Consider the following 25,073-nt stretch of genomic DNA (forward strand, 5'->3'; position numbering starts at 1 on the left):
GTTCACCCACTCAACAGTAATAAGCCATTGACCCTGTGGTTTCAGACTGGATCAATGCTATGCTTAAGTTTTGGACACCTGGAGGCCTTGTGTGCGAATAGGAAGAAACTCTTTTAACTTACTTTAGACATGATCAATTTTTCCTCTGATGTGTTGATTACATTAGCAGATTGCTTTCCCTAGAAACCTTTGTCCAACAGCCTGCAGGCAATGAGCAGCATATGCTTAAGTTTCTTGCTGGAAATGGCATACTTAAGCCACTTGCTTGGGTATTTAAGGGGTTTTCAGGTGTATTATACAGTTCGTTGTTCTCAGTCTGATTCACCTGCAGAAATCTTAGCTGAATGTGGCCTGACAAGTGGCAGCATAGACACTACTGCCTACCGTGCCTCCACTACTGATGCTGTTGGCCGGACATTTCAGAGGTTTCATACTGCTGTCTCTTTGGACATACAGATGTTCCAACCTCCAGCGCTCCCAGCTTTTCCGAAACTCCATCTGAACCTAACACAATCAAAGAAGGAAACAAAAGGAATGAATGTAGAACTAATCAGATCTTTAAATGACTCCATTATAAAAGAGCAAGGAAAAAATAAAGATACCATACTACTGAGAAAAGCTGGCAATGCTTTAAACCTGCAGATATTATTGCTTCAAATTATCCAGTCATCTCATTAAGCCATTGTAGGGTATTCCATATTTAAAATAACGACAGCATTCACTTTTACTTGTAGAAATAAAGCTCTTTTATGCACCAGGAAATCTTATCTTCATTATTTTATTCTAAATTGTATTCAGCTGCAATACTGAATGTACTCTATGCCCTACCAGTACTAACAATTAACTTGATTTTGCTTATCAGCCATGAAATGACTGAAAAGACTGGCTTCCTGCTCAATACTGTCACCATAGGTATTCTTAAGAGTTCTGTTTTAACTTCTGTTTTGATTTAAACAGTGTTATGTCTTGGATTATTTTTGTTCTTTGAATATTTACAGGGTTTTTATTCCATACAAAAATGAAGATTTATTCAGAATTGAAAAACCAACAATTAAGCACGTTAAAGACTGTACTTCCAACCCCCCATCCCCCCACCCCCCGCTTTTTAAATAGCAATTACAATATCTCATTCCAGATACTAGCTTTTTTTAAAGCTACAAAATATGCTCATCCAGTCACAGGTTCTGGGTTACACTGTGTAACCTCTGTACTCATCTGGAAGTTTATCCAGGGTCTTGTAACTGCTAAACAAGAACAGAATTTAGATCTTCCTGTTCCACGGGCAAAGTTCTTGCCACTTGACTGAAGTAAGAACCTCCATTAGCTTTTAACACGTAAGGCAGAGGACATAAAATTGAACCTTTTTTACTCTAGAAAAAGGCAGGAGTGCAGCTACAGAAATTAATTCATTATGGTGTGTACTTCAGCCTGGAAGTAAATTCACTATAGATGGGTCACTCAAGTGAGCCTTCTCTGGAGAGTTCCTTTTTGTTTCCTTTTAAGGGTCCAGTACTGACCACCAAGAGACTGAATAGGTTGATAGCAGTTCCAGCGCAGGCTTGTCATCATACCCAGGCTGCTGAAACCTTCATACTCTGAGGGAAACATCCTAGGGAACCAGCTGTTGTATGTCTTCTCTGCTTGTTCATTGTGAAAAACTGAATCTGGGAGGCAGCCCTAAAAAAGGAGCAAAGCCTTACATAACCAATTGTCTTCCCTTGGTGGTTACCTCTAGCAGTGCTTGTCAGCTCTGGGCTACAGCCCTTGTACTGAATACTGTCCTGGTGGGAACCAGCTGCATCTCTGCATTTCTAACAACAGAATCTGTCCCTCCGGTATCACAACAAAATGGGTCAGAAGGAAAGATGCTGAGATAGAAGCTTCTGTTTTACCATGATAACTGTGGGTCATTGTGTCAAAAGCTGCACAAAGACACCAGAAAAAGACAGTATGTATGGCATAGCTTGGCGTAGAAGAATGAGGCAGAACAGCCTGATAAAGACAGAAAGGAAACAGTGAGATGCAGGGACCATACTGTCTGCAGGAGAAGAATTGACCGTATTACCACCCCAGTACTTGCTACCTTTGGTGGGCATGGAAAACAGCTGGTTTAATAGGCAGCACTGGGAAAAAGCAGTTGTAGACATTTACAGGCAGATCCTGAAAGAAAGCATGAACCTACTTACTGACAGAATAAGTCAATGAGTAATAGAAATGGGTATCTCAGAATCAAAGGGAGGAAATGAGTCTTCAGTCTGGCTGGACGTGACAGGCTGTATCCTAGGGCTACGATACAAATAGCCTGCGAGACTGAGATGAAGTGAATGACAAGACCTGAGCAAAAGACTATAGGAATGGATCTGAATGACAGAATATTAGTTTTCTCTCCAGAGGTTAGGAAAACGGTAAAGAACAGCTCTGCTGTCCATGTTGAACTGAGTTTTTTGCCTAGACAGCTGTGAATAAGGAATAGGTTAAGATTTATTTTGTAAAGAGGCAGCTCTTGAGCATGCAAGCAGATCTACAGATCCTTCAGCAAAATAATTAGCCTAGTAACTTCCATGTGTGGATAAGATACCCCAGAAATAAGCTATACAGGGAAAAGGGAACCAAGAACAAAGCTCCCATGAGGAAGGGGATGAAGGAAAATTTTTATGTAGAGTATTTTGAAAGAGAAAGGGAAGAGGTATGAGAACTTGGAAAAGATGGTCATGGGGGTTAAAGGTGGAGAAGGCTTCTCACAGAGAGCAGCTGATTGGGCTTAATGCAGCTAATGGGCAAGGATGTTGAGAGTGTGGCAATGAATCTGGAATCTGATTACAAAAAAGTTCAACTCTGGCAAAAAAGCATCTCAACAAATCACAGTGAAAGGAAAATAGGTCTGAAATGGGATGGAATGGAGCTGGTGGAGGCGTTCAACGGGTAGTCTGTATAGAGAATGAAAAGAGGGAAGATTGAGCAATAATTAAAAAAAATCAGGAGTTCTGGAGTCAGGACAGATTCTTTAAGGTAGAAGGGAGTGACGTGTACTTCCATTGTGATAGGAAGGAGGCAAAAAGGAGAAGCAAGACTACAGAGAATGAAACCCAAACCAGCTTAAACTAATTCTGGTGGAAAGAGGCAGCATCTCTGTGGTTTAGAATATTTCTTATAGAAAGCATCACTAACTGCAGATAAACTGGTCATATTAAGCCCAGCTCATTTTGCAAAAAACATTGGTGATAACAGGCAATCTGATGAGACCATGCTGTTGGCTTCAGAGCAGTATCAGAAAAAATCCAGAATCTTTCAGGTGAAATATAACTGAAATATGAACATATTTTAATGTTTTTCCATAAGTAGATACTAGAAAAGGACATTAATATCACTTCTAGTTTCATTTCTACTCTTGATCTGGCACCAGGACTTGCAAAAAACTTTCATTTTGTATGGTTAAGAAAAAAGAAAAGGAGTCAATGAGTCACAGACAAAAATAAAAATATAGACCATATTGCAAACAAGGATAGTCTTTGGGCACATATAGTCTGTCAGAAGAAAAACAGTTTCTCATTTAGTTTAGGAAAGAAATAGAAGAGACTTGACCTAATCAAACTCTTTACATGGATTTATTTTATGGATGCTGATGACTGGGCTTGACAAAATCCTTCTCCCTTCTTCTAACAAGAGTTTGAACAAGCAAAATAATTCATCCTAGATTGTCTGCCAGCTTTCTGTGAAGCTGAGCACATTGTGGTTAGATTTTACGAATTACATTACAAAGGCAAGAGAACTATAGCAACAAGAGATTTGGAGGACCTCTTAGAAACGTAGGTATGCTACTTCACAGTAAGTTCCCTCAAATGAAACAAGCCTACCTGTTTCAGGGTTTGTAACAAAGTTTGGGCTGTGATGTAACTTTGCCCTTGTATCACATGGAGGAAATTATTGGGCATTACTCATGAGAGGCCCAGCTGCAGCTGCACAGGGGATGTATGAGCAAAGGCCAAAGTGAATCAAAAGAAATACAGGATGCACCAGCAGAGGGTGCTGCATTTCAGGATTGAAGTACACCTGTAAAGCTGTACAAGGGATTTGAAACAAATATTGTCTAATTCATGCTTGAGCAAAGCCTGCTGCTGCCCACCTCTTACTTTTGTAAGCAGTACAATTAACACATTCACTTAAACAAAATCTTAGCCACAAGCTACAAAAGTGAAGTCTCCTGCAGGGCTTAATTCAGGTGCCTGCTGCTTTTCTGTTGACTCCAACCTGGCCATAATGACACAAGTAGAACATTTTTCCATTGATTCCAATTCCTTGATGAGGCCTATCTCTCAACTGGTGATCTTGAATTACCATGTCATGTTTAAAAGTAGATTTAGCATGAGTGTAAAACACTTTGATGTGCATTGAACTTAATAATGGGCTGCCAAATTAATAGTGTTTGCTTCCTTTGAAAACCTGGCTGCTGACTGAAGGAATAATAATAATAATCACTTAGAAGGTAACATTAAAGATTCCTGCAATAGTGATACAGAGTAATACTCTTTCCCCCAACAGGGCTGGGATTCAGCAGAAGCCATAGAAGATGGTACTTGCAATCAGTTAACTCAAAGCCCTGGCTACACTTCTTCTGGGCCTGTGGGAGAGCTCACCACTCCATGAAGTTCAGTTTGAATGAGAGAGTGATGATGTCTTCAAGTAGCTGGGCCACAGGGAAACCAAACAAAACTGAACTAAATGGGCATTAGCCAAGAGGACCCTCCAACCTCAGCAGCTAGCTGAGCTCAGTTCTCAGAGTAAAACGGGCTCTACTCTGACATTCACCAACACAAGCAAGCAGCTCTATGAGACAGATTAAGAAGAGCAGCTATAGTTCTTAATAAAAGAAAAGCTCCAGCAGGGCAAACTATACAATTGCGAGCACGACAACTTGCAAGATTTCGTGTCTGCAAATAGTGGCCCTGAATTATACTGCCTGAATTCCTTCCAACAACATTTGTCTGAGGACTTATCCTGTGTAGCTGTACAGAGAAGGGTCTGTAAAAAAAGTAAAAGTCCTGAGCAAGGACAGTTTAGCAGTTCAAGACCATTTTTAATTTCCTTTTCCTATAGTGAATGCTGATAAGGCAAACTGGAACAACTAGCATCTCTCTTACCTCATTATTGATGAAACAGTAGAGAATTGCAACCATCAGCCCCTGAAATCAACAAAAACCAGAAGAGCAGTGAGCAGAGCAGTTTCCTTGGTTTGCCAAACAAACTTGCAGAGGGCTAGAGGCTCTACACTGGCATGTCCCATAGAAGACTGAAAGATGGAGACAATTTGTGGTCCCTGGCAGCTCTGATGGCAGAGGATAGGTTTGACCAAACTATGTCTCAAAGCACATGACCTTAGGAAAAAGGAGTTACTGTTTTCTTCAACCTATTATTTTTTTCTAAAGATTCCTTTTCCCTTCTTTTTCCTTACCTGGTTTCAAGTTATAAACACTTTGTAAGTGAACAATTCATAGGGATCTTAAATACAGCTCTGTGCTTGATAAACAGAAAATGAGTGGGTGAGCAGGGAAACTAGAAGAGTAACGATTCCCTTAGACAATGAGACTCTTTTGAAAAGGCCTTACCTAAGGCAACAGCTAAATAAAAATCACAGTAAACCTACATCCTCCTCACATGCAGTTACAGCTGTAGACAGCTACCTTTCACAGCACAGATTTTCCAAGGATCAAAACCACTGGAGAAAGCACAACATTTGCTTTCAGCAATGCCATTATACAATTACAGAAAATCACAATTTCATTATTGCCTTGAGGTGTCCCATAGGAAGCAGATATTCATACATGGGTAGGAATACCAGTTTATTGTAGTATATTTAAGACACTGAAAATAAAAGTAAGCGACACTAACATCTAAGTTGACTATTAAAAATTAGTCCTCATACTTTCCCTTCCACTGTCATAATCCTGTAACATCCAGTGCTAAATTGAGAAACACAAAGAACAGGGAACATGCAATGAATGAGAGAGAAAGCAGGTCCCCAAACAGCAGTCAAAAAATATCTCATGCACATGGGCACAGTGTGAGAGCTACCTGGAAGGAAGCAAAGGAGAGCTCAGTAAAAAGTTTCACAAAGCGCAGCATCCCTCTGGCATGCTCGTCAGTAATAAAGGCAAAGATGACCTCATGGGTCCCCAGCAGCGGGATCAGAGTCAACGTAGACTTAGCCAGCCTAAGATCACAAAGAAAGAAAAAAATACAATGCCACTGAGTAGATCATTCTTGATCCCAATGATCACTGGGAGTCACTGTTTTTGCATTCTGCTTCTGACACACTGTCAACTCAGGTAAGTCACTGCACCACTTTGTGTTGCAGGGTCCTCCTTCAGAGGCTGCAGGAAAAAAAAAAAAAATCCTCAAAATAACCTTAGTAGGTTTCAACATGCCACTCCATTGCAGACCACTTGCTGCTGAGAGCAAAGCTCTGTATTCAGCTACTGGCTGTATTTCACCTGGAAAATCTTCCAAACTCAGGAGGAGGCCATGTGCTTTCTTGTACCCGAGATGTCTTCTTGTGTATCCTTTTCCCCATCTGTAAGTGGGAAAGATGACCAAAACCTACCTTGTTGATAGCCTGAAAGAAACAATCTATCAATAATTGGAATCTTTTAAAAATACCCTGGCAAACGGAGGAGTACTTGCTATTCCTTCCCACATCTGAGGTGTGTTAAATCTTCAAAACACTGTAACTAACCGTAAATGCAGAACACATTGTAAAAGCAGTTAAACTGTCTTAAAAGTGAGCGATCGCTCTGTGATTTAAATGGCAAGTTCAAAGACACAGCTAGCAAAGGAAAAAAGACAAACTAACCTGAAATAAAACATTTTTCAGCTGTGAGAGAGCAATGCTCAGGGATACAACAACAGGAAAACATTCACAAGAATGGTCCTTTACTCTCTTTTGATAGACATACGTGCTAGCCACCCAACAGCATAATGAAAGATACCTGAGCCTCACATGGGAGTTTATAGGGCTATCCTGGGCCACAGAAACTATCAACATCTCACAACAACATGTCTTGAGACAATTTGGTAGCTACAAAACCACTCAACTAGCAGGGCTGTCAGTAGATCTTGTGTGCCCTAAGGCTGTTGGCTGCTATTCTGAATCATGTAATCATTCAGACTGGAAGGGACCTCTGGAAGTCTCTGGTCCAACTCCGGTTCACAGCAGGTTGGTTACTTAGGGCTGTGTCCAGCCAAGTTTTGAGTATCTCCAAGGTCCTCCACAGCCCCTCTGGGCCTCTCTTCCAGCAACTGACCACACTCACTGTGAATTTTTTTTTCACCTCTGACATGAAATTGGAATTTCTCTTGCTGTAACTTGTGACCTTGTTCTTTCATTATGCACCTCTGAAAAGTCTCCATCTCTATCTCCTATATAACCACCATTAGGTAGCTGAAAACTGCAATTAAACCTTTGCTTAGTCTTCTGTTCTCCAGACTGAATAAACCCAGTTTTCACCACCTCCTTCTATGTCACCTGGTCCAGCCCCTGAACTAGCTTGGTGAAAAACTGATACAAGTCCCATGGGGTTGGAGGGACAGGACACACTGTCTTTCTTGTACTGGGGAGCCTCAACCTGGACATCAGAAGCAGTCTCACAAGTGCTGAATGGAGGGGATGGCCACTTCCCTTTGACCTTCTGGCTATGCTCTTGCTAGTGCAGCCCAGGATGCAGTCAGCCTACGCTGTCACAAGGGCACACTGCTGAATCATTGTCCTCCAGCATCCCTGGGTCTGTAAAGTTGCTTTCTCCCCAGTCAGTAGCCATCCTGTACTGCTGCATGGGTTTACTACATACCAAGTGCAAGGCTCCTGTCAGCCCATCCACTGGCCTGCCAATGTCCTGTATACACAAGGACCAAGGGCTGGTGAATCAAAGCAAGTATTGAAATTGAGCAGTTTACACATACAGGTAAGCAGAAGTACAGATCTCTAGTGGATCTAGGCAGACCATTGCATTAGAAGTGGGACTTGTTTAAACAAGCAGCTTACCAGCAAGTCTTGTGATGGAGGCTCTGCTCCACCACCACCTGCCTGAGATAAGAGGTAGAAGTGGGAGGCTGACACTGAATTGGCTCTGGAGACACCACTTGCATAAAAAAGGGGAGTTGTGTAGGTGTACAGCAATCCCCTAGCTTATTTAATGAATGCTAATTTTTCTAGATGGGATATTTGGAGAGCTCTGCCTTAAACAGGAAGCCATACAAAGTGCTATGAAAAGGCTTCCTGGGTAATTAAGACCTCCCTAAAAAAAATCCTTTCCCTGAGCAAGGGGAGAAGTTTCTCCACAACTCCAGTCCTTCTGCAGAGAGAAGGGATTTGCTGCCATACTGAACAGTGAGCTCACTCTCTTTGTCAAACGAATGAGCAACAAGAGACAGGTGAAGGAAAGACTGGCCTGAGAGCAAAACACTTTTCTCCTTTCTATACACAAACGTATCTAAGCTAGTGACTTTCTAGGGCACCTAGACTGGTCCTTTTTTAAAACAACACATTCTAATACAGCATTTCTGCCTTCCCTCCACCCAAAATCTTTTCCACCACTGTCTTTGAGCAGAAAAGAAGGGGGGACAAAAAATTCTGATACAGGAATCTCTGACTACTGGTCTTGTTATCATCAGAAGCATACCAACGAACTGAACTCCTTTGGGTAAAAGACTTCCCCAAAGCTTCTGGCTATAACCACCAACCTCCAGACAGACCACCAAGACTATAGTCTTCATCAGTGAAGAAGGCTGTGTTGCTGGGTAAATCCTTTTCTGATAAAGCCTTTCTGTTTACACAGCAGATTTTTGAACATGCAACATGAAGAAATGAATGTACATGCACATCTGAGAAATGGCTCACCTGCATCAAACCTTCCTGCTGCTCGCAGAAGTCATGAGGGCAAGGGCTTTCTCCCTTGACAGAGTAAATTTACAGACTTTTAAATGGCTTCAAGCTATCAGAACTGGAAAATCCTACCTTTGTCAATCCATTCCTTTCATGTACCTCCTTGCCTACTTCCATTTTGATGGGCATGAAGTGTCAGACCACCATATGACATACCTGCATTTTATGTCAGTTTTACACATCAGATTAGCCTGTAGTTTGGAGATGATGATGCATATAACTCTGATAAAGATCAGGAAATTTACCTGGAGAAATTAAAGAAGGATTTATATCATTATCAAGAAACAAGTGTGCTTAAGTGTTCAAAAAAGCTGGTTTGTGTATGCATGTGTAGGTCCCTGTGCATCCTCCTACTCTGCAGCTACAGAATTTGCCATGGAACTCAACTCCTTGCTAAGGACCTGTGCTCTAAATACATCCTCTGTGAGTGCCCAAGTCACCTTTGAAAATGCAGGCACTTCACTAAAAAAAGCAGGGGAGCTTACCTACATCTCTGGGGAGTGAGACATAGTAAAGCTGTGGGCTGGCCCATTTGCCTTGTTTGGAGGTCTGAGACTGACACAGTATTGTGGCTGCAGAACGTGGCATTTCTCCACAATGCCACACCATTTGTTGCTCTTCTGTAGCCCAGTACCTGGAACATTATCTTCTGCCTCCCTGTACCACCTGCCATAGCTTTCTGCACACAAGGGAGTTCACTGGATTGCTGTGGCATGCTGTTTTGTTATCATGTGCTGCCACTGCAACATGACAACATGTAGCCAAATTAAACAAATAAAATGCTAGCTGGGAATTCCAGTGACAGAAACCAATTTGGTTTCATAAAATCACATTTCTGAATGAAAATGTCAATACCCTCAAAGGTTATTAGCCTTTGGACATGCACAACAGCCATATGCACATCTGCTCTTTGTACTATATCATGTCCTATTCTCCTGGAAATCTGCCAGCTCGCTGCACGTGCCCCATACTCACCCCAATGGCGATGAGAATGGGCAGTCTGATGATTAACCAGTAATTCATGTTATAGTTTCTGGTCCAGCAACTAGGAAGACGACAAAAAGAAGGGTACAAGAAGAAAAAGCTTCAGTACATTACTAAAATCTCCCGCTTTTCATTCTGTCACAGCAATGCAGATGGAAAACAATATTGAGGACTAGATACCAGGAAAGCACATCATGCTGACATGGAAACAGATGCAGTTACTTCTTAGAAATACTGAATGCTTTGTACTGTTGCAGCTATCATAATCCAACTGGGTACTACTTGCCGGCCATTCTTGCCCACTAATGGCTAGCTATCCTCCACAATTTGCTATGAATTATCATCAGTTAATTGTGAAGATTTACTCCATTAAAACCAAGGTCAAATTTGTCATGTGGCTGAAAGGAGATGGGGGGAGTCTGTTTGAGTCAGACCTTTCCTGCCTGGTTCCTATCCTCCACTTTCTGCATTATTTTTTATTGCTCTTCAGTCTCCAGTGTCAGGTCATTTTATTATTTAACTGTTAGCTCTTTATCCCATTATCTACCATCACTTTTCTTGTATCAATATTTAGATCAGTCATCTATTTTATTTGTCCTTATTAAGGCAGCAAACTCCAGCTCCTTCAGTGTATATGTACAGGTTTCAGGCCCAAAGGGAGTTTCAAAACTTATAAGCAAGTAAAATCAAAGATGGGAGCAATAGTTCCCAACTTTTGTTGGCCAGCTGAGCTCTCTGCCAAGTAAGTAACATGCTGCAGGCAATATAATACTTCACTGTCCCCATAAGTCTTATTTTAGCTTTTTAAATTCCTGTGTCCTTGAGCAATATTGGAGAACAATCACAAGAAAAGTGATGCCTGAAAGCCACAGTTTTGGATCACTGGTTCAAAGTGAACTTTACACTGGGGGGTTTGTACATCTAGTTCTTTTAAGTCCCACCCTGGCCACAGCCAGCCACCACTGACTGTATGATGGGCCATGTGTGCGCACAACGGCCCGGGTGTTGGGGCAGTGTTCATATGCCACTTCCCTTGTTGCCGCAGAGACAGCATTCTTAATATTTCTATGAAATAACTTTGTTAGCCTCCTGCCAAATTGCTCAGCATTACTCAAAAGCAACAGTCATCAGTAAAGCCAGCAGGCATAAAACTATGAAACAGCACTACAGACAACATAGGTTCCTTCACAAAACAAGTTTCTCTTCATCTCCAAATCTCATCTGCCAAAACATATATATGCTCAATTTTCCTTAAGGTTTCTTAACAGGCCTATGAACCTTCAGCTTGGGTGATGTTGATGGAGAGTAAACCCTCCCCAACCTTGTAACGGGACAGTCAACCTGAGAGAAACTAGCAAACCATGCAGCACGTGGAAGGGATCCATGCTACAACAACACACCCACACGTGCTCACATACTAGAGAGGAAAGTGAAGCACCTTGGCTGTGGCAATTCCACATTCCCTTGCAGGTACTACAAGCCTGGGAAGGGCTCAGGATTTCATTTTTCCTTTCAATCTCAGTTTAATGCATATAACAAGCATATTATTGCAACCAGCAGCTCCACAACCTACAATTCAATTGTATTTTAGATACCAGAGAAAAAGGTGTACATATTGTATGCAGTCAGCATACCTGAGCTGCAATCTGAGTAACAGAAGAACTGCTTAATTGGTACACGTGACTGGGAGCCAGCTTCATGGAGCCTTTAAAATTAATTTTATTTGAACCTCTCAAGACCAGCAGGATAATAGGCATGGCTGGAAGTGGAGTTCTAATTTTCTGACTAGCTGCAGTGGAAGCAGAGGCAATTTTAAAATTTCCTGATAATGACAGAGGCTGAGAAATGATTCTTTACATTAACTCTGCTACATTTCTCTGTGTATTAATTTGCTTCCTGTGGCACACAGCAGTTTTAGCTACTTTTAAATTTATACAAATATGTGCAATAAAAAAGCCATTACAGCCCAATTAAAGTGTCACAGCTATTAGAGTGCCCAGAAAATAAAATTGATAGATCTGTACATGATTTCTTGTCCATTTGTTCTTTCTGGGATTGCCACACTGATAAATACACCAACATCTATTGTGATTGGGATCTATCCCTGCAGTTTGCTCAGCACCACTCAGAAGATGCTTGGTAACTAATGGCTTCAGAGCTGTGAATAGAGAATTGGTCCAGTGAAACAAATGCTACTGATAAGTTTCTGCCTTTGCTTACCAATCTGGTATGCTTTTTCTAAAAATGAAAACACTAAATTTTTACCTTGAAGAACAGCTGAATGGCTCCATTTTTTAAAAAGTTTGTAGGCTGGCTGTCTTGCTCCCATAATTAGTTGCAGATAGAAACAAAGATGTGTAAGTATCAGCTCTTTAGGCACAGTCTAATAACTAAGAAGTACAGCTTGCCTTTAGTTTTATTTGTAATCTAGAAAAAGTCTTTTTCAATAGCTCAACTTTTTAAAACAGCAGCTGCCTTCTAAAGGAGTTTACACGTGCACATGTAAGGGAAGAAGGAGCCAGTCTCCAAGTAAGTCTTGCAGGCTTCAGTCCTTCATTCAAATGGCTACGTTCACAGGACTGCCTCAAATTCCCAGCCCTGACCACATTTACTTCCACTCATTCCTCATAGCCAGGGAAGTACTTAAGTCACAAATGAAATTTAGAGCCTGCTGCACATCCATGGTGACAGCGCTATGGCAAACGGCAAGAAAGATATCCCTGGCTGCTCCAGCAAATGCCCGCCCAAGGCACAGAAATCTTGCCTTTCAGAGAAGCTGCTACATGTGGTTATTTATTGCTGTATTTTACAAATATTTATACAAGATTTAGAAAATTCAATAAGGTACAAAATTGCCCCTTTTAAGGTCCGCTGAAGGCAGTGAGTGACAGTTTTCCTTAATAGAAAACATAAATCAGCTCTGAGCACTACATAATATAGGAGGCTCAGCATGAGCACTTTGAATACATTTTCTACATCAATGGGAAGATATGTCCACAGAATGTCGCCTGTTCGGAGGCCGTGTGTTCTCTATACCTATTCTGGCAATTTCAACAAAACTTGCAATACATCAGTACAGCCACAATCTTGCTACAGAATATTACCAAGTCAACCTTGAAAAGGAAAGTCAGAAAATCCTAGCATTGCTTAAGCCAGAAAAGGCAGCTTTGACTGAACTTGCTCAGTACTATGAAAGACTCTAAAAAACCCTGGTTCTTAATACTCAGGAACACCAGAAAAAAGTCTGGGGGTGGCTCTGACTACACTGAATTTTCACATTGCAGCATCTCTCCAGCAAGGATTGTGTCTGGGGGGTGGGGAAAAATGGGGGGGGGGAGGGGGGAGAAAAAAGGACCCTCTACAAAAGTGCTGGCTGGGTTGTTGGGAAACTAAGTAAGAGGAAGACCCAATACCCCATGCAGCGCTACAGGCTTGGGGAAGAGTGGCTGGAAAGCTGCCTGGCAGAGAAAGACCTGGGGGTGCTGGTTGACAGCCGGCTGAATATGAGCCAGCAGTGTGCCCAGGTGGCCAAGAAGGCCAATCGCATCCTAGCCTGTATCATAAATAGCGTGGCCAGCAGGAACAGGGAGGTGGTTGTTCCCCTGTACTCGGCACTGGTGAGGCCGCACCTCGAGTACTGTGTTCAGTTTTGGGCCCCTCACTACAGGAAAGACATTGAGCTGCTTGAGCGTGTCCAGAGGAGGGCAACCAAGTTGGTGAGGGGCCTTGAGCACAAGTCTTACAAGGAGCGGCTGAGGGATCTGGGGCTGTTTAGTCTAGGGAAGAGGAGGCTGAGGGGAGATCTTATCGCTCTCTACAACTACCTGAAAGGGGGTTGTAGTGAGGTGGGTGCTGGTCTCCTCTGTCAGGTGGCTGGAGATAGGACAAGAGGAAATGGCCTCAAGTTGAGGCAAGGGAGATTTAGGTTAGATATTAGGAAAAATTTTTTTACTTAGAGGGTTGTCAAACATTGGAATGGGCTGCCCAGGGAAGTGGTTGAGTCACCATCCCTGGAGATATTAAAAAAGCGAGTGGACAGGGTACTCCAGGGCATGGTTTAGGGTGCATGGTTAATGGTTGGACTCGATGATCTTGAAGGTCTTTTCCAACCAAAATGATTCTATGATTCTATGAATAAATAGTACATTTAGAATAAAAAGGAAATAGCATAAAGTTATTTATTTCATCACAAAGAAAGCTACCCAAATATTTCCAGGCAGTCACTGTCACTAAGAAGAGGAAGCCACTTTCCTCCCTTTTGTTTTTTAAAAAACAAACCAACAAACTACAATGCTATTTGGTACACAAAGCATATATAAAGGCAATTTTTCAGAACAGCCACTAAGTTAAAAGTGGACAAAAAGTATTTTGTGTTTTGCAGCAGTCTTGTGTGTGGTATAGTTGACTTCAGCAAGACTAACATAAGCAGACAGAGGATGGGCCTTTATTTTAAGAAGATCTAAATAACGGAAGCTTTAACAAGAACAGGCAATCACATGTGTGCTGCTAGGCATAAGCTAACCACTACAAATCGGAGGCAGAATCCTGTGGGAGGTTTTTGTCTTCCTCAGAAGCACGACTGTAAAGGCTACTGCCAAAGGCACAGTATCAGGAGCGGTCTTGGTTGGGTATGATGACTTCTACTGTTGATAATGTAACTACAGAAAAACAAAACATACCTTCCCTTGACCTGCAAAAAGATAGATTCGTTCAGACATGCAGAAAGTTCTGATCAGAAAGAAACATATGCTCCTTTCTGAAATGTTATGCGAGACCTTCAGACAAAATAGAAGCAATTATGTGAGGTTTCAGCACATTGCCAAAGCAAACCACACTGAACAGAAAGCAAACAATGACCTGCTGGTGCACACGTACAGCACAAATGAGGTAGCTAGAAAAATCAGAACTAAACCAACCCATCATCTTCATAAAGGTACTTGACAGTTCCCCAGAGGATAACAAACAGCATTGGCACACCTGGGAAGAAAGGAGACAAGGTTGACACTGACATTGAGAGACAGGGAAAAGCAGAGAGAAGGACAAACCCCCCACATAATGATGAACAACATGATTAACTGGTGGCAAGGTTGCAGCTCCTGCCCAGCGCAGATGGCTGTCAATGGTAGGAGGAGGAATCTAACCTGCAAGTAACTAATGCATGTAATTCACTTTGGGCCCCCACCTAGCTCCTAATAGGCATGAAAAATGAACAACAGACCATTGCCCCCATACTTGGTATATGCCAGCTTTTCCGTGGAAAGTTTCACAGAGGGGCCAAGGGAACGAAATTTCTGGAAGCTGTGCTAGCCTCTGTATTCATGCTAGAGAGGAGCGCAGTGTGCTCTGACCTAAGCCTTTCCATCCACATTTCTGCCTGTGGGTCAGCTACACTGTATTCAGGCAGCACCAAGCTCAGGCTGTCTCTTGGCATCGGGCTGGAGCACACTCAGCCCCACGTACCCCCAACGGCAAAGGGGACTATGGGCACATGACACATAGCAAGCATGCTCAGGCCTCCCCCGCAGAGAAGTCCCAAGTTTGGGCTGCGGTACTGGCATGGACTTGAGCAGCTGCAGCAAAGACAGCAGATGTATCTGGTCTTGGGAAGAGGCTTGGTCCTATGCTTACCTGACAGTGCGTGTGCTACAGTTGGTCAGTTTATCTGGGGTGTAAAGGGAAGAGAGAAAAGCCAAATAAGCTGGCAGTCATTACTTGCTTTACAATGTCAAAGGCTCTCAAATTAATTTAGTTCATTTATGAAATGCCTAGGTCTTGAAAAATAATTTTAAAGTGCGTCTACCAACCAATACTCAATACAGGGAATGCCAAAAAAGCCCACAAGGAAGGAAAGCACGTTGAGACTCAGTGAGCAGGATGGGGAATTTCTGCCTGAGGATGAATCAAGATGGTCTAATTCCTCTGTGTACCTCCTTGGACAGTGTCTGATGATGTATGTACATTGTATAGGAAGGGCAACATTTAATGTGCTTTGTTATTCCATTCTTAAGAACCAAAACGTTAAGGGACCACAAGAACATCAGTGTGCAACAGTAAGCACTGCACAGGGCAAATACACAGTTTCTGACAGCAGAAGCCACAGGGAAATCGGTGATCTCTTGCAGTCCGAAAATCTACAAGCAGTATCTGTAATGGGTATTATCTGTAAAAACCTTCTGTCTTGTTATACTGTATTCTTCCTCTAGTATCAGAATAGCTAAATACTACAGACACAAAAGACCAATTAATTCTCCTTAATCAGTTAAAAAAAAAGAGAGAATAAAGAGCAGCAAGAAAAAAAAATACCAATAATTAGAATAATAGCAAAGATAATGAATTGAGTGAGATCATTGGGGCAAGTGGTTGAACATGTTCCACGGATGTACTTGGTACCGAGAGTACACAATATTTTGGGAGCAAAGTTACTGAGAACTCCATGCTGCTTTGATAGTGGCATAAGAGGTTAAGAACAGGCTCATTACAAATCACTTCCAAACACAAATAAGCCTTTGATTCAGAGAAACTAATTACAGTTTGAATTATTCCTTTCTTGACTTTGCTGAGAATTAAGACATCTTAATATGAAACTTACAGGATAAGACACGAACACTGGGAGCACAAAAGTGGAGGGAACCGATATATCGAGTGATAATGATAACGATTTGTGGATATCTCCATCTTCTGGATATGTCAGAAATCTCTCCATATTTAATCACATTACTTGACATTTGAATTGAGAATCTGATATTAATATTATATTTCAAAAGAGCCTAGCTAGAGAGAGGCTGGTATTATTGAACTGCATCAGTATCCTGCTATGCAAATGTTATACAAATTAATAGGCAGCGTGTACAAGGTGACTTGTTCAACATCCTCTGCCCACTCCCATTTGTGATGCAGGGCCCTGGTGCCTTAGTGTTGCAACACCATCAGTCACATTGTTTTCCATGCTAGCAATACACATTTAATCTGAGACACAAGGACTTAACAGTACAATACATACATGTAAGCTTTGAACATCAGTGCAAATTCTACATGCATACCATCTGACATCTACCAAATTCACAAAGTCTTGTCCTAAGAAATGGGTGACTCTGAACACTGTCTGGGACACACTCTCAGCAGATGGGAATGCATCCAGTTTTCCAGAGTCCTAGTCAAGATCTAAAGAGGAGGCTGCCCCAAGAACATTCCCTAATCCACCTCAAAGTCTGCAGAAGTCATTCACAACAGCAAAAGAGCAAGTCTGCAGCACCTCTGCAATAATTTTAGTTTGCAAGGATCACTGAGGCTCTCCATAGATTAATTTACAATCTTGATACCTAAATAACCTGCATTAATTGGCACAAATGCAAATATTATTCCGGTTACTTCATTCAGTCAAGAGAAGTTTGGCTGACTTGAGCAGGCAGTGGAAGCAAACTGTATACAACTCCTTGAATAAACTCTACAGATGACTATCATTCATTAACAGAATCAGCATTGTGTTCCAGTCCTGGGCTCCCAACATGCAGCTGTTTTGGTGCATCTGACTTTCAGTCCTATACTTCTTTCTCTTGCTGCTGCTATTCAAAGAATATCAGATATCTGAGAAAAAACTGCACCCGTTTATAGGATGCACTTATTTAAAATATAGGCTGAACTCTTCCTGGTTTTGCTCTTTGTTATACAGAAAGCTCTGGGATCAATCTTTGCCCAGATTAAGTAACCACAGAAAGGTGTCTGAATTCTGGAAATGGTAACGTCTACTTTTCTCTGTACTACATCACTGCTGAAGATGCCAGAAACTGCAACAGCCTGCTCATAATAGCTTCTGCCTTGTTAATTCTCTCAGGCTGATAACTGACCAAAATTCTTTGAACACTACATGGTGATTATGAAATCTGTCAAGTGTACTAGGAAATAAGCATACCTACAGCTCAACTAATAAAGTTCAACTTCAAATGACAGGGCACAGGGCATCTGAATTATAGGCTGTAATAATAATATATATTATAGATGATGAGAAAGTAACGGAACTGCCAAATCAACATCTTAACACCCCACTGCATATATAAGCAGCATGACTTACTTATTTTCACTCTAGCTTACATATTCTACACCTGGACAGGTATCTGCATAGTAAGGAAAAAAAAAAAAAAAAGTTGGAAAACCAGGCATTATCCAGAATGATAATACGATGGGGTAGGTTAGAGAAGGAAGCTGTGAGAAATTCTGCACAGGAACCACTGTTTGGTTGACATTTTCACAGTGCTCCACTGTCCCTAATGAACAGAGAAGAGAGCAATTTGTGGAGCTGCTAGTGGAAGTTACCATGCCCTGATAACAGCATGTAGAAATCAGTCTCTTTGTTTAATGAGTCCGAGATATTTTGGTAACAGAACAGAAAAGCTCAGGCTTGTTCTGGAGTCCATTAAGTAGCAGGTACCATGAAAGGTGTCACCGGGTGGTGCTGTTCCATGCCAGCTTCTTTCCCCTACCTTGAGGTGCAAGCAAGCGTTCATTCTTACAGACACACGGTATTTCTAGCTTTGCATTGTACCACATTTTACATAAAGGCAATTTCAGGGAAGAAAGATGTATGAGGAGCAAGAGAGGCTCCCCTCATCCTCACGTGCTGATTAGAGATTCTTCCTGAAGTAAATTTGTCTCTGTAGGACCAGAGCACTGCCATTCTGCCTTAAATGATCCTTAAATGAGGACATATTCCGAATACAGCATTTTAGGACTCATGAGTTTGTGTATAAGCTCATATTTCAGATGACATCACTGGTTTCCATCTGGTGAGAAGTTCAACCTCCAAGACAATCAGGCACACAAACCAGAATGACCCTATTGCTGCCGGAAGAACCCTGATCCTCCTCTTTCTCTCAGAAACCATCCAGGGTGGTCTGACTTGATCAACTGCTTGACATACGAATGCAGGAAGTATGTGATGAGGAACTGAAAGAAGTGATAAACACGTCTAGATGTAAAAAGACTAAGGCACTGAAGATGTGAGAAGAAAAGATGAAATGTTTTTCTTTCTAAGAAAGGAAAAGCATGAAAGAGTTTAATCCAGAAGACAAAAAGTGAAGAGAATTAAGAGAAACTCCTGACAGACGTATTTCCTACCAAGATCAGTCTGGACACAAAACCTATTTTCACATCCTTGACTGAAACACAGTTTTCATTTGAAAACACACAAGAAGTGGTCAGTGCAATGAATGCATCCTGTTGCTGCTACACTGAGTTCATACTGTCGGCTTCAGAGGGAAGGTTTCTTACTGGCTGTGTTCCAGTCAGATCTTCCTCACAATCAGGATGTGGATTTTGACACCCTAGCCAGGCTTCCTGCCTTTAATAGCTTCATTCCCTCAAAGTATTCTTCCTTAGAGCAAGTTTGGATTGCCAAGGCTTGGAAAGAAGGGGATTATTTATTTTTTTATGGCAGTTTTCCTGCTGCAAGTGCAGCTGGGTCTAAAATTGCCACAGAAGCTCAGAGAACATTTAGCTTTTTATTAACATTTTCTTCTTAGCCTTTAGTGCTGAAAATTGTCTCCTGTCATTCTTCCTGCCTAGATGTCACACACAGTCACTGTGGGATGTTGCTGCTGTTTCCCCACTCCTCCCTCCTGCCTGCTTCTGAATGTGATCAGGTCCTTTTTCCACTAAAAGCTGCTGCAAGATGCATACAACAGCATTACAGTATAAACTGCTCTTCTCCAGAGACCACTTTATACAGCACTGACACAGCTGCTTGAAGTCAATGTCAAGCTCAGCGACTCTTCACTTGGGCTCAGACACAATGAACACTGAGTTGGTGTTCTGGACACCCTGATTAAGAGCAGTCTGCATATTCCGAGAAACAAACAAAACAAAAAGATAATCATCTTCATCTCCATAGTGACATTGTTTTCTTTCCCCCTTCTGCAAATCTTTTGCTGTCTCTAGAAGGTGAGATCTGTGGTCAAGGATTTCTCTTATGCCAGAGGAAGGAAGCACCAGGTACCAGCAATGTATAGCAACAGATTTTTTTTCTGCAAGTGATAATGACTATCTGAATCAACATCCTGTTTAGCTGCTGTTGTGCTGATCTCCACGCTGAAAGGAAAAACTCATCTACCTGCTCTGCCATTAGCCTATTAAGAATTTTGTTTGTTGATGCTGTTAGTGTTTCTGCTTTTTTTTTTCCCCCCATCAGCTTTGAAAATGGCATAAACCGTTGTTTTTGCAGTAGGATATGTGGAACTCAAGGTTGACACAAATGTATGAAAGTCTGCTTTTACAAAGAAAAAGAAGACATAAGCAAGACATTTCCCACATTAAATGAAATAGGAAAAATTTAACACTGCCATCTCAAAGCCTAGTATGGCATGAAATCTCAGCAAGGAAGTGGCCATTACAGGAATACAGTTACCTCACAAGTAATCAGGAAGGTTTATAGAATCCTATTAATATACATGAAGTTGATATAAGTGACTGCCAATTTCTAAAACTACATTGGTTTCCTTAGGTCTGTCAAGCTTTTATAACTTTTCTAGCTTTTGCAAAGTACAATAACACAAGACAAACAGATTTTTCCCCTTATAAAACACTTCCAACAACAAGAATAATTACTCATTTGAACTGATACTAAATGGACTACTGTCTAATAACATTATGAACTGACCTGAAATTATCACATAGCAAAAATATATTGGGGAAATATTTATTAATTTTTCTTTACACTCCTCAGTGCTGACTGTTCCTAGGAAAACACAGACTGAGTATGGTATCTTTTACATGTTTCTGTTTGAAAAGCAGGTTTACCGTTTCCATGTTTTGAATTGAGATGAAATGATCATGTTAGACATAAAATGGGAGAAGTGCTTTTCTTTATTTACACAATTATGTGGACTTTTTCCCCTGTTATAACAAAATATAGCACTATTTAATATAGCAGTTTAAAAGTTTGGACAGAAATATGTATTGGGATATTTCTACCTATTTGAGAGCTGGCCCTTACATTACAGTTTTGCTTGGGATTACCTGAGGAAATAATTTGCTCTGGTTTTTTCTTTGTTCTGAGACCTGTTGTTCCTTGAAAGAAGTACAACAGGGCAAACATCATGACCAAGAGTATCTGCAAACACTCAGGTGGACAAAAACCTTGAGGAGAATACACAGTTTTATTCATATGTACATTTGAGAGAAGTACAAGTGCAAACATATGTGATCACATGGGGGATTGCAGAAGGTATTCAGACAGCAAAAACAATACTGTATGGTCTGTAAGTGGTCACAAAGTTCAGTTATAATTAGAAGAAATAACAACATGAAATGACTAACACCCACTAAGTTTGTGAACAATACATATATGAAACCTTAAAACATAAATATTCATTAACTGATGAGTAATGAACATGTTAAAAAATTATCCTGTAAGAGGACAATTCATTAACAGAACAAAGGGTCAGGGTATCAAATCAGCTCTGACAATTAAATATATATTTTTGGTTTGATCCAGCTTTATTTTTACAGTTAATCAACTATTTCAAAGAGCAGGACTCTCAGCTCAAACAGGAACCTACTGTCTCTCTGAAGCCTTGGCATTATGCTGAGGCTATCATGCTGCTCAACCCCCCCCCCCCCCCCCCAAAATCTTCTAAGCATTGCATACAGCAGAAAGATACCTGGTGAGGGACCTGAGCACCCAAAAAATGGAATCACCAGTGAAGAAGCAAGAAAGAGCGGAAAAGATCTTCGTATCTTTCCACTTGTTAGAGAAGAAACTGGTATAACTAATCTGGGAGCAGTGAAACAGCAGATGCTTCTGCATTTGAAGGTGGAGAATCATTGGCAAGGTTTGCACATGCAGCCATGGCTGGAATAGCAAGAAACTGTACAGATGAGGCTTGAATGGCACAGGCAGAGCTTTTCTAGGAAGCCTGGATGAAACCCATACATCCAGTGCCAAGTTCTGGCATTGCCACTCAATTCCACAATCTCATCCAGAAATTAAATATACAGTAGCAAAACTTCCATTGTAAAGGAAGAGCAAAACCAAAATAGCATCTTCTGTTTCTGCCTTCTGCTTTTGCAAGAGACAAACTCTAATTAGAAGTGATTCAGATCAAAACTATCCTATCCCTTACTTATAAAACAACACAATACCCTCAGGATTTGGCTAGATATAATTGTGCCTTAATTTCCTTTCCATTTCCTCTCATGACCTCAGTCAGTGCTTCAGGATAGCTAGCTCCCTCATCTTTTTTTTTTTTTTTTTTAATTGAGGGTATGGCTATTCATAAAATATGATTAAAACATACATAGTTCAAATGTTATACAAGATGCTGTTGCTTTTGCTGCATGTCCTATATAAAACAATAATAGAAGACAGAGAACTTTTTAACTAAAACTCTCCAGCAGGAAACTGCTATTACTTGCATGTATTTATTCCCATCAATACACCAGAAAGCCTTTGCTCCTCATATATCACTGTTCAGTAGAATTGGGTAATTCAAAATAAGCCATTTATATGCATTTTACCAGTGAACTAATTTGCTAGAATATTCACAGTTGGCAAATCCATAGAGAAGGACAGTCAAAGCAATTTAAATGTTCAAACTAGTTTCTGTGAAAGCACTTGCAGTATTTACTTGGATTTACCTTCAGCTTTCCAAAAGCCACCTGACTTCCACCAAAAGTGGATGGGGGAGAAGAGGAAGGGAGAGAACACAATAAAAGCACACAAGAGATCATTCCAAAAATAGGATTAAACCTGAACAGTAATATATTTTCAGGCTAACTGGACAGTGAAAGAATCAAAGCATTAGCCTTTCTACAGAAGGCAACTCTGGCTCAACCAACTGATTTCAAGGCATCACAGTCCTTAATCTCAAGCTCATACACGCCCATGGCACGCACACCCTGACCACTCTTTTGCCTGACAATCGCTACTTAACCTGCTCTGCCCACATAACCAACCTGACAACTCCCTGCTAGCAGCTCCTTGTTCCTCAGCCCCTTTGCATCCCCCCGGCTCACACTGCCACCATTTCTCTACTGTTATCCTTGACCAGGTACAAGGTATCATCACTATTTTGCACCACAAGTAGTTAACACATGTTTGAATGTAATGGGAAACTTTCAGGAGATGAAGCAGGGCAGTCCAGGAAAGTCCACAGTCACCTGGAATCAACCACACATATTTTGTATTGGGAAACTGATGTCTTGCATGAAAAGTACCATGTGCCTGCCATTGGTTTGGGGAGTTTCTGTGGTATCGCACAGCCCCTGCATTATGAACGCACAGCCTCTACGCCATAAGCACCCAAGAGCTGTGCCAGCCCAGCACTCTCCAGCTCAAACAAGGTAAGGGATCGGGAACAAAAACGGAATGGAGAGTGCAGGACTTGAACTGGGCAGCACGACGATAGACACACAATATTTTTTCCTATTATACCATCTGCCAGTGTATGCAGCCACAGGTGGACATATGAAAGATCAACTTACCCCAGCCAATGCAGAGATAAAGCCGAAAAATCCTCTGCTCAGAAAAGACTGAAAGTACCAGCAGCGTGTACAGGTACATGCCTTCCACCAGCAACCAGTAGTAGTTTGCAGCCACACAATACTGCATCATCACAAAGACCAAGCGGCAGCTGAGTGATTCCTGTGATGGAAGAAAGCACAGCTCAGATGAATGTGACAGGGGCTGAGACTAAAAGTATGCTAACCCAAAAGACCGGTTCTCTCTCCTACTCTTGCTCCTCAAAACAATGCTTGCTAAATTAATCACATTTGTGTACTGAAGGGACAGAAGCCAGTAACAGGTGCTATACACAGCAGATAGATGCTTTCAACAACATTCCTCCTTTAAAAAAAAATTAAAATTACACATTCTGCATTTTCCCTCAATAAGCAATGTATTATAATTTGAAAAGCACAACACAAAGATGAAAAGAAGAGCAAGTGAAAGGTACTGTATCAACTGCAGTCAGTGAATCTTTTCACTTCGCCAGATACTCTATTCTGCAGCTGAGAATTTCTCTATTAAAGAGCAAATAGTGGATGCCATAATGTTGACTATTTTCCAAAGTAAAAGCTTTTTGATAGAACAGTAATATTGCCCAGTGCATCACATTTAAGTGCAAAATCTCTCTTGGCTGGTAAATTACAGAGAGGTGGTCAGCAGGGCTTTAGATAAGTATGAAACCTGATTACCTAATTAATATACCCATCAGATCTGATGAAACCACTATTGGATAAACCATGTGTGAAAGCATAAAGCCTAGGGGTTTTTTGGAAGGAGGGAATGACTGACAGTCCAATACGAACATTTCCATACCATTTAAGATATGTATTACAATGTTATTTTCTGCCAATTGATACATTGTGGATGAGAAAAAATCAACCATCATGCGAGATTCACTATGTGGTATTAGCACTTAAGCCTTAGGCAGAGTGTCAGAAAAGGATGGGTACCAAGTATGCATCAGAAGACATACCCTTTATGACCTCAACCCTGTTTTGCAGCAGCAAACGCTGTACCCATGTTCTAGAATCACAAGAGCTGTACAGATAATGAAAATCCCTTTCTTTGAAGATTCAAGTACCTTTTGTATTCCAGATCTGAAGGGAGAAAGGCATGCTTTCATCATGTTCACAAAAGAGTTGTATATCCTCTCCCTTCGACTAGAAGTATTTAATTAGCCTGTTCTTCCAAAGCTTTTCTAAATGCTTTCAAATTTGCATTTTAATCAGATGCTTCCCTTTTTTCAGTCATCAACAGATTATAAAGATCTCCAAGAATGACCAACTAATTTGGACATTATACATAATAGACAGTCCTATCACAAAAAGTACCGGCTTAGGGAAATGAATGGCCTCTTGTCACTGCTAGAAGAAATGAACCTGCAGCATGAGAAGATATGAGCATTTGTATGTATAAAAAATCCACCTCTTCATCTTTCCTCTGTCTAGTAGGGGCAAACTTCCACCAGGCAGAGAAACATGCCACGGCATCAACTACTTGCCTGTACCAAGCCCGGGGTGGCACAACCACAGCCGTGTACATTGTGCTACAAGTTTCAGAGAAACTCTGTGGACTGAAGAACAGCATTTTGTACAAGGGTTGTACAAAATGAAAGCACCTGCTGTCGTGCAGACACACCACAGTGATGACTCCAATACC

The 25,073-nt window shown here is 41.2% G+C and overlaps 1 protein-coding gene across 1 annotated transcript in view; it reads right to left on the reverse strand.

The window, feature by feature from the left end:
- Positions 1-394: 394 nt before the first annotated feature.
- The window catches only part of GLP1R (glucagon like peptide 1 receptor), an 83,423-nt gene continuing 58,744 nt past the window's right edge, over positions 395-25,073 (reverse strand). Inside the window, exons 7-14 of the mRNA XM_052806723.1 lie at positions 23,393-23,552; positions 14,836-14,896; positions 9,911-9,980; positions 9,092-9,180; positions 6,070-6,208; positions 5,139-5,180; positions 1,518-1,677; positions 395-504 (exon numbers count right to left, since the gene is read on the reverse strand). Coding sequence (XP_052662683.1) covers positions 395-504; positions 1,518-1,677; positions 5,139-5,180; positions 6,070-6,208; positions 9,092-9,180; positions 9,911-9,980; positions 14,836-14,896; positions 23,393-23,552 — 831 coding nt within the window. The remainder of the gene's footprint in view (positions 505-1,517; positions 1,678-5,138; positions 5,181-6,069; positions 6,209-9,091; positions 9,181-9,910; positions 9,981-14,835; positions 14,897-23,392; positions 23,553-25,073) is intronic.

Source organism: Harpia harpyja, chromosome 13, assembly GCF_026419915.1.
Source record: "Harpia harpyja isolate bHarHar1 chromosome 13, bHarHar1 primary haplotype, whole genome shotgun sequence".
In the NCBI taxonomy this organism is placed as follows: Eukaryota; Metazoa; Chordata; class Aves; order Accipitriformes; family Accipitridae; genus Harpia; species Harpia harpyja.